At 44.6% G+C, this 10,586-nt stretch overlaps 1 protein-coding gene across 5 annotated transcripts in view; it reads left to right on the forward strand.

Moving 5' to 3' along the window:
* Positions 1 to 9,097, forward strand: part of MAPK6 (mitogen-activated protein kinase 6) — a 29,184-nt gene extending 20,087 nt beyond the window's left edge. For all 5 annotated transcript variants that reach the window (XM_084753621.1, XM_084753620.1, XM_084753618.1 and 2 more), the window contains 4 exons: positions 1,371 to 1,515; positions 3,482 to 3,646; positions 5,218 to 5,419; positions 6,874 to 9,097. In XM_084753621.1, the coding sequence (XP_084609747.1) occupies positions 1,371 to 1,515; positions 3,482 to 3,646; positions 5,218 to 5,419; positions 6,874 to 7,981 (1,620 nt within the window). In that variant the 3' untranslated portion in view covers positions 7,982 to 9,097. The remainder of the gene's footprint in view (positions 1 to 1,370; positions 1,516 to 3,481; positions 3,647 to 5,217; positions 5,420 to 6,873) is intronic.
* Positions 9,098 to 10,586: the final 1,489 nt, after the last annotated feature.

The following is a 10,586-nucleotide window of genomic DNA, read 5'->3' on the forward strand; positions in this document are numbered from 1 at the left end:
CGCTGCCATAAAGAGTTATGTGTTGTAATTGAAACACTTAATTAGTTATCTCAGTGTATGTGTTTTTATGTTTGGGTCTGTGTCCTACTTGAAAGGATAGAGAAGCTTTCCAGCCTGAGGTTGTCCTTTGTCCCTTTGTGATGCTGTTCTGTTCTATACTGTACTGTAGTTAAATCTTGCTTAAAGGGAATTTAGTTTGAAATTTAAATTTGTATGAATTGGCAATTAAATACAGCTGAAAAGAGTCACCTCATAGCAACATTCCTTTTTAATGAACTTTTTTTTTCATATAAGAACTTAATAGTGTCTTCCAAGCCAAACTCTGGCCTTTTGGTTTTACATTGAAATCTTAGGTAGAATCTTGATGTTTAAAAGTAAGCTGGGTACGGTGTGTATACTTTTACTGCCAGTGCTCAGGAGGCACAGGTAGATCTGTGTAAGTCAAGGCTAGTCTGATCTACACACTGAGTTCCAGGCCAACTAGGACTAGGCGGTGAGACTCTGGTCTCCATAAAATAAAATAAAAAGTAGAAATGATTTTGATGACAAAGTACCCCTGAGAACAAGTCCTGTAACTTGGTAGTCCAAAGCCTGTGTCTGAAACAGCCAATTCTTCATTCATGCTGTTGTCTTACTGGATATGTCCCTCTGTTCAAAAACAGGGCAAGGGAGGCGGTGAGATGGCTCGGCAGGCAGGCCCGTTGCAGCAGACCCCTAAGAAACCTGGTTCAGTCCCTGAATCTCACACTGCAGAAGGGAATGGTGTGTGTGGTTGCTGGTCCTCCCTCCACCGTCTCCCATGCAGATTAATGAACAAAGGTCGAGTCCAGGCTGAGCACAGTGTGATGTGGAAGGAGCCACACTGAGGCCTTTACTTGCAACTCTGCCTCAGTCCCTAGGCTGTGACCTTAAGCAGGCCCTGATCTGTCAGTGCTCTGACCCACACAGTATACACCAGTTCTGTGGCTCTGAGTCCTGAGGGCAGAACAAGGCCATGTGGATGTGGGTTAGAGTGGGGGGCGGGGTGCTCTCTCCCCCAGCCTTTTCCCTCTGAGCCAAAGCAGGCCTGTTCCTTAAGTATGTTAAAACGTGGAGTGAGGACTTGTCTCTTTTCTGAGACAAGTTGAACTTGGCCTAGAGTTGGTGTTAAGGCCTTCTGGTGAATTTTGTTCTGCACTTTTTGTGACAGTCATTTGAGAGATGGTGTACCTCTAAGGGACACTGTGGCCACTAGATGGTAAAAGCCTTGAAAACGGCTTAGAACAAAGCAGTACTGAGAACTCGACGGCGTTTTTGGAAGATGTGTCTTTGCACCCTTCCCTTCCCCCAAAGTAACGGATAGTGACGTCTATTTGGTGTTTCTTTTCCAGGGTCATCTTTCTGAAGGATTGGTTACCAAATGGTACAGATCTCCACGGCTTTTACTTTCTCCTAATAACTACACTAAAGCCATTGACATGTGGGCTGCAGGCTGTATCTTTGCTGAAATGCTGACTGGTAAAACCCTCTTTGCAGGTCAGTGTTAATGTGGGAAAATGTAGAGGTCATTTTGCATTTATCCCTAAGGCAAGATTATATAAGATTTCAGAAAATGTATAGTCCAAAATATTCAAATGCAAAGATAAAATGGTGTTTCTACTACTAAGAAATGAGAAAATTTACTCCCATATGCACTAAGTTGCTCTAGCGTTTAGTTAGAGCTCTGGTGTTCTAGTATGCACCAACTTATTTCTAAACTGCAGGGTTTTGCTGGCGACTCGGGTTAAGTCCTAGCTGACTTGAACCAGTCATTTCCTGGTAAACTCACTGTTGAAAATTGGACAGATTCTGTTGTCCCCCGTCTCCAGGTTTCCTTTGGACAGTAGGGGTGTCCTCAGAGTGTGGAATCTGTTATCTCTTAAAAGTGCAAGGAATAAGCCAGTGTTTTTAGGAACATGTACCTAGTTCACATACCACTCAGCTTACCCATTTAAAGTGTGTAGTTCAGTGTGTTTGCGGTATATTTATGGAGTTAATGTCTGATCTTAGAACGTCTCCATCCTTCTGTAGATAACCCTATGACAGTAGTTATTCCGTTTCCTCAGCTCCTGCATCCGCTGGGCTGCTTTTTATCTGTGCATTGCCTGCTCTGGCCACTTCGTGTGGATGAAAGCTTGTCTGACAGGCTGCTTTCTCATGGCGGCGTTTTAGAGTTCATTCTTGTTCAGCATACGCTGGGTGACGTGCCCTGTGTGTGTGTAGGCTACATTCATCAGTGGGTGGGTGTTTGGGTTTTTACTTTCTGGCTTTTGTGAACAATGCTGCTGTGAACATTTCAGTTCTCTTGGGTATGCGCGCCAAGCATGGACCAGCTGGGTGACACATGGTATCTTGGGTTGAATTTTTGAAGACGAGACAATTTTCTAAAGCGGCTGTGTGTTGTTGTTCCCCAGTCACCTGAGAAAGTGGGGAGGTTCTATTTCTCCACATTTCACCAGCACTTTAGAGAGCTGTCTTTGTTGAGTGTGATCCTTGGTGGGTTTGAGAAAGTATGAACAGGGTATCTCTGTGCTTACTGACCTCTTGTTTGTTGGCATAGGATCCTGTAATGGAGCTCAGGTTAGCCTGGAGCTCATAGGGCCCCCGTGCCCAGCCTCTTACTGGCCTTTCTAATGTCTTTGTGGAATGTCCACATGCTTTACCTTTTAGTTGGATTGCCTCCGTATTTATAATTCTTTACACACTGTGGACATGGAGTCTCTTATCAGATATCATTTTTATTTTCTCCCATGCTGTGTGCACTGTCTTTTCCTTTTATGACAGTGTGTTTTGAAGCACAGAACATCTAGTTCTGATGAAGGCCAACTGATCTGTCTTTTGTGTTAGCCTATCTGAGAAACTGTTCTCTACGTTAAGGTCAAAATATTTACTCCCATGTTTTCTTCAAAGCATTTTATTGTTTTAGTTTTTCAAGACAAGATTTCTCTGTGTAGCTTTGGCTGTCCTAGAACTCATTCTGTAGGCCAAACTGATCTTGAACTCAAAGAGATCTGCCTGCCTCTGCTTCCCTGGGATTAAAGGTGTGCGTACCACCCTCCTGGCTAGTTTTAGCTTTTTACATTTAGATCAAGATTGCTTGGGTTAATTAGTGTGCGAGCACATGTGTGCGTGTAGGTGTAGTCATTATTTTGCTTGTGGATGTACAGTTGTCCCTGAACCATTTGGTAAAAAAGTTTTTATTTACAAATTGAATAGTAAGACACCTTTACTTAGGAAAAAAAGTCCAAAGCATGAATTACCTTGTGACTTTTCCTCAGAAGTTACACATTGTCATTTCAGCCCAATGTTCGCTTTAAAGCAGGTCACCAAGGACAACTCAGACTCAGTGCAGAAAGGCGCTGACTTCCTGAAGGGAACAGTATCAAGGAATTTGTGAGTGTGTTTATTGCTGGACAAGTGGCCGCTGTGGGTGGTCTGTTTACTCCGGTGTCCCTCTCACCAGGTGCACATGAACTTGAACAGATGCAGCTGATCTTAGAGTCCATCCCTGTTGTGCATGAGGAAGATCGGCAGGAGCTTCTCAGCGTGATTCCAGTTTACATTAGAAACGACATGACTGAGCCACACAAGCCGCTGACTCAGCTGCTTCCGGGAATTAGTCGCGAAGGTATTGTGACTGGCCAGTAACCGCGTGTCTCTAGCTTGCTTCCATTTTGAGGTGTGTCTGTAGGACTTCAGGTGGACCAGGCCTGTGAGTGAGGCCTTCCGCTTGTGGCCTGGCCCTATTTCTCTCCGTTCCTGGAGTTAATATACCCTGTCCTTTCCAGTTGATCTTTCCACCTACTGAGGGTAAGCCTATGGAAGGAGGGGCTCCAGATTAGCTGCAGTGGAGTTGTGTCAGTGCGCGACACTAGCCAGCGTGCCTGTGCCCATGGCCTGTTGTCTTTGTTTAGTTAGTTCTGAGGCCACATGGACGGCTTTGTGGGTCGTGATAGCACTGGCTGTCCCTAGAGCACTCAGCTTCAGGTCCCACCACCAGCGTGCTAGCTACTAATAGCTGTCATTTCATTTCCTAGAGCTCTGGTGCTTTGTCTTCAGACTTCCCTGGGCATCAGGCATTCATGTCATACACGGTACACACGGACAGAACACGTACATAAAAAGTGAGAAAGCAAGCCATATTCTAAAATAAACCACCACTTGAGTCTTAATAAATTGTCAGCTTTCACCTTGTGAGTTCAGGAGATGAAACTAAGGTTGTTGGGCTTGTCAGCAACACCTCTACTCCTGGAGCCATCCCCTTAGCCTGAGTGTAAGTACGAAAGGAATTGAGCCAGAGAAGGCAGACATCTTCATGGCAAAGAAAAAAAGAGCAAAGTGCAAACAAAAAGTGTTGGACCATGTAATATCCAAATGAACAAAAGATGTAAGAGTTTGTATTAGTACTGGAGTACGACGTGCTAGGTGTGAGAGTTGTGCGGTCTTGAGTAGTGTAGAAACTTGGTGAGAGGGTTTTTTGTTTTTGTTTTTTGAGACAGAGTTTCTCTGTGTAGACTTGGCTATCCTGGACTTGCTTTGTATACCAGGCTGGCCTTGAACTCAGAGACCCACTTGCCTCCCCAAGTGCTGGAATTACAGGCACACACCACTGCGCCCAGTTTAACATCAACTATTAAGATAGTTAATTTCTCATCTTTGTGGAGCGATATGTTTGTATAAAAGTCTTTAGCCTTTGCAGTTCTCTGTAATAAGATAATGTTTTTTTGAGAAAAATACTTAGATCTAAGTTTGGCTCAGTGGTAGACCACTTGCCTAGCATGCTTAGGCCTTCTGGTTAACTCCTAGCGTCAATACTGAGCGTGTGCACTTATACACATGCACTTACGATAACTCTGACACCTTGGTGTATCTGACTGCATAGTCAAAGATGTTAGGGCCTGGGCTGGAGCTCAGTGGTAGAGAGCTTGCGTAGTGTGCACCGGATTCTGGGCCCAGTGCCCAGCACTGAAAGCAAAAGTTCGTGAGCTCCTTTATCTCTCATTTATACACCCGCTTACTTGTATCATCTGCTCCTGGTGTTAAGTGTGGTTCAAGTTTACATGCATCAAGGTGTGTAAAGTGGCAAGTGTGAAAATGGGCGCTACCATGCCCAGCTAGACACGTGTCCCGTGAGACTGAGTTTCCGTTTTCTTCAGGTGAGCAGTCTGTCTGTAAACCTCTCCTTTCCTCTGCCCTTAGCACTGGATTTCCTGGAGCAGATTCTGACGTTCAGCCCCATGGACCGGCTGACAGCAGAGGAAGCGCTTTCCCACCCTTACATGAGCATCTACTCTTTTCCAACGGATGAGCCGATTTCCAGCCATCCTTTTCACATAGAAGATGAAGTGGACGACATTTTGCTTATGGATGAAACACATAGTCACATTTATAACTGGGAAAGGTAAGTTCCTAAGTTAGAAAAGCCTTCATTGAATTTTCAGTGGACCGTACGTTGCGTGCTATATGTTATAGATGTCTTGTTACTGTCTTTATTCAATGGCTTTTACAGAATTCAGCACTAGGTACAGCTGAGGAAATGGGAGAACATGGCTGTTTTAAGATGGTTGAAAGTCTGATTTTATAAGGTCAAATTTCTTAGAAATCGTTTTAATTACACACCTAATCTTTTTCATCATGGGAATAAAACCCAGGGCCATGTGAGAAACATGCACTTTACAAAACCTGGATCCATGTATCCCTGTGTCTGAATGGAAATGTTCTTTGATTCCTTGTATGTGTGACAATTGAATTGTTGGCCAGATGACAACAAATTAGAATGGGTCGGCTATGCACTGAGTAGAGTGGGTGACACCCACGACAGTGCTCCTTGCCTTAGCCACCTCTTGGCGTTTCAGCATCTCTACATTTCTGGGGATGTATAGCTGTGTTATCCTGCTTGCAGTGAGTTCATCAGGGTCAAGGTCTTCAGGGGATTTGATTGTAGCTTGGACTGAGAATCACAAATGAGATTTAAGTTCTCAAGTTTTTGTTTTGAAAGAAATGGTTAAACTGAGCACAGTGACACCTGTCTGTCATGTGGGGTACTTTCTGCCTTATAGTCAGAATGGCCATGTCTCACCCCATCTTGACCCAAGGCAAATAAAGGTAGTTAAAGCAGTGTTTCTCCTCTTAATGCCGAGGTGTCTGACAGCTGGCAGGTGGGGTGAGTATGCACTTGGCATCTCCCTAAGTACCGTTGAGTACACCCAGATATTTCCTGACCGGTTCATTCTCTCGTGTTGTTGAGTCACCAATATCTTCTCAGACTCCTTGTGTCCTCCAACCGTGGTTGTTGTGGCAGTCTGCTTCCCTTTGGGTGTGGTATAGTTGCTTTGCTTTGCTGTGCTGTGTCAGTACACAAACACACCGTGACATGGAGTCCAGTCAGCCTTCCCCACTCCTCGGCTGCCTTATTATCAGTGGAACCAAGACTGGTAAAGCGCCTGCTCCAAGTTAGATGTACAGATTTTGAGCATGTGAAGCTGGAGAGAATACATTACAGATGTGCCAGCCTCCTAGATAATTACCCGTGGATAAGAATAGAACAGAAGCAAAGGATGTGAGAAGTGGCCCCCACCTCACTCAAGAACGGAGGGCCTGAGTTGCCTTTGAAGTTGGTACTTTGTGTGTTACCTTCTGGCTATGTGCACCGTGCTTTTAAAGACACGCACTCGGAGCTGGCTGTGCACAGAGTCCACATCTAGTCCAGTAGTGGGGAGGCGGAGGCAGGATGGTCGCAAGTGTGAGGTCAGCCTGGCTACCTAGTGAGTGTCAAGAAGCACTCTGTGTTTCCACAGAGCGCACTGTGCACTTGAGAGTGAGGTCAGCAGTGGAGTAACCCCTGTGTCTCCCCAGGTACCATGACTGCCAGTTCTCGGAGCATGACTGGCCTGTTCATAACAACTTCGATATTGATGAGGTTCAGCTTGACCCAAGAGCTCTGTCTGATGTCACTGACGAAGAGGAAGTTCAAGTTGATCCTAGAAAGTACTTGGATGGAGACCGGGAGAAGTATCTGGAGGACCCCGCCTTTGACACTAGCTACTCTGCCGAGCCTGCCTGGCAGTACCCGGATCACCATGAGAACAAGTACTGTGATCTGGAGTGTAGCCACACCTGTAACTACAAAACACGGTCGCCATCCTATTTAGATAACTTGGTGTGGAGGGAGAGTGAGGTTAACCATTACTATGAGCCCAAACTTATTATAGACCTTTCCAACTGGAAAGAGCAAAGTAAAGAAAAGTCCGATAAGAAAGGCAAGTCAAAGTGTGAGAGGAACGGCTTGGTGAAAGCACAGATGGCGCTGGAGGAAGCATCCCAGCAGCTGGCTGAGAAGGAGAGGGAGAAGAGCCAGGCCTTTGACTTTGACTCCTTCATCGCAGGGACTATTCAGCTCAGCTCCCAACATGAGCCTGCCGATGTAGTTGACAAGTTAAATGACTTGAATAGCTCAGTGTCCCAGCTAGAACTGAAAAGCTTGATATCCAAGTCAGTGAGCAGAGAGAAGCAAGAAAAGGGAATGGCTAATTTGGCTCAGCTGGGAGCCTTGTATCAGTCCTCGTGGGACAGCCAGTTCGTGAGCGTGAGCGGCGGGGAGGAGTGCTTCCTCATCAGCCAGTTCTGTTGTGAGGTCAGGAAGGACGAGCACGGGGAGAAGGAGAGCACGCACACCAGCTACCTGGACAAGTTCTTTAGCAGGAAGGAAGACTCCGAAGTGCTAGAAACTGAGCCAGTGGAGGAGGGGAAGCGTGGGGAGGGAGGGCGAGGGGCGGGGCTTCTGAACAGCAGTGGGGAGTTCCTCCTGAGCAAGCAGCTAGAATCCATAGGCACCCCTCAGTTCCACAGTCCAGTGGGGTCCCCCCTTAAGTCCATCCAGGCCACGTTAACACCTTCCGCTATGAAATCTTCCCCTCAAATCCCTCACAAGACATACAGCAGCATTCTGAAACATCTGAACTAAACACTCAGCAGACATTTCTTTGTTCTTCATGAAATGTGTTGTGTCTTTTTTTATCACTAATGTTTTAAGTCCTTTTTTTTTTTTTTTTTTACTTGAATCAGAAGGTGTCATTAGTTTGCAAGGATTTTTCTTAGTTCTCGGTTTGTAAAATGCAGACCTTTTTTCTACATGTGAGTTAGTTTTCGTTTGACCTGGCATGTCGTTTGCACACACACGGCATAGAGCAGACGGTGCAGGAGGAGACAGGATGCGATGCACTAGGATGAGCAGACGTTCTCATAGACCAGTGACCTGCTTCACGGAAACAAAACCTTGCCTTGAAACTTACACAGTGAGACTGTACATAATTGCATGAAAAGATCTATTTTTTTCCTGAAACATTTTTCATTCATTAGTATTTTCAAGTTTTTCATACTGTACACATTTCTTAAGACACATGATACCAGCAGCAACTGAAAACGAATGCCGAATTTGGTACACATGTGTTATCTACCTCAAGGTAACAAAAGTATGTGGCGAAACATAAACCACCCATAGTGCTCCACGGCATATGCATTTCTATCTAGCCAGCGTTTATCGTAGTAAACTATTGAAACTCGTTCACATTTATAAGTGTCCTGGTATTCATTCTTTATAGTGAAGTGTTAAATACATCACATCTTATTTATTTTTAGCAAATCAGTATATTTTCTGTATTTAATTGTAAAAGTTAACTTAGTTTTAAGTTTATTTGCAACTGCCCTTTTTTCCATTTGGCACTATGGTTTGTTGCCTGCCAAGCTGATGTGACATCAGCTTGCTCTGAGGCTGTCCATGTACGTTAAGTAAAGTACTCACTGTGTATAGGAATCTGTATTTTGGAGGTGCTTGATCTATCTACAAAGAAAAATTAGGAATTTATTATAAAATGCTCCTAGAAGTCTTAATTGTGTTTATTTTTTAAAAACTTGTAATGTTAGACTTGTGTGCATGGAAGTAATTAAGGTACATCATTATTGTAGTTTAAACATTGTACATGAAAAGCCTTCCCCTCTCCCCCCGTTTTTACTGTATGTTTTTATTGAATGATCTATTTCCCATCCCTAGGCAAGCATGAATAAAATTAGGTTAAATGTAGCATGTTGCTTCTCAATCTTTTAGAGTTTGTTTTATCTGTTTTACTTTGCTAAATCCTGTCTGTATCTTTGGTTATCCTATTTGATGGGAAAAGACAAAGAAAGATGGCCAGCAGGTGCGGCTCCTGTCTGACTCTTTAGAAGGACAGTTACCTCCAGGATGCTGTGCATGTCCCCAACACTGATAGGAGATAATACCGCAGAGGCAAAAGCTTAGTCCTCCTAATGGAAAGACTCATACCATGAGGCTGGGACAAAAAGGTAGTTGGTCTGTACGAAAGCGTCTTCCTGCTGTGCCTTCATGCATTCCAGTGGGCTAAGCCTTTATGTGTCTCAAAGCTGTTATACCTGGGAACGCTTTGAACCTTGCAGAGAAACCTGGATCTGCTCCTCCTCCCTAGATGACCACCTGGAAGCTGGGCACAGTTGACACATGCCTGGCCCAGTGTTCTCTGGGGGGTGGCAGGAGGATCAGAAGTGGAAGGCCAGCCTGGCCCGCATGAGCACGCGTCTGTAAGTAAAGGAAATGCTCTCATCAGAGGGAAGGCAAGGGTTTCTTCCTGGGACTCTTGCCCCGAGCTTATTTTATTATGGTCAACTTAGCGTCAGTAGTGGTTGAACTTTAACTGTTTGACCTTATAAAGTCATGAGAGGACGAGGAGGAGGACATAGAACTACTTTGAAACTATATAAAATACACTTGGTTTGTGGGGGGGTCAGGACTGGGTATATTTGTTCATTTTGTTTATAAGCTTCAAGTAGCCTCAGCTGGCCTGGTCTTGAGCTTCTAACCCTCCTGCCTCTGCCTGCCAAGTTGCTGGGTTTAGATGCATGAGCCATCATGCCTGCTTTAGGTGAGGATTTCGTCCAGGGTTAGCATGTGAGGCAGATGCCCTCTGACCTACACCCCCAACACCAGTCCTTATGTTTGAAATGAATTCTGTGATGTGAGGTACGGTGTGGCCTGCCTGTAATCCTGTTCCTTGGAAAGCAGAGGCAATAGGATTCCCCCACGGTCAAAGCCAGTTGGGTCTACACAGTGACGCGCCAGTTAGGCTACATTAAGATGCATCTAAAAAGGCGTACACATGAGTCTTGTATATATCATATAATTGGATTTTAGAAGCTCATTTAGCCATTTTGTCATGCAGTCAGGAATCAATCAGTTGTTGTTTCGTATCTTGTATTTTTCTTTCCCTATTTTGTTGCCTGCCTTGTGTTTGTTGGCCTGTGTGTGTGCGTGAAGGGGGGAGGGCGTTCTTATTTCTGTAGGCATTTTCTTTTCAGACACCATAGGAGTTGTATAAAACATTGGTGGTGGCATTTTGTTTTAAACTGATAGCAACTTCAGTGTGGAAGCTACTTCACATCCATCCTTGTGGAGTCAACTTCTTTTTTTTTTTTTTTTTTTTTTTGAGTCAACATTTTTACCTCTTAATTTTTAAATTGTAATTGTAAGAGAACTTTGTGTATGGGTGTTTTGCCAACAT

The sequence above is a fragment of the Acomys minous genome, assembly GCF_964271855.1.
Source record: "Acomys minous genome assembly, chromosome: 13".
In the NCBI taxonomy this organism is placed as follows: Eukaryota; Metazoa; Chordata; class Mammalia; order Rodentia; family Muridae; genus Acomys; species Acomys minous.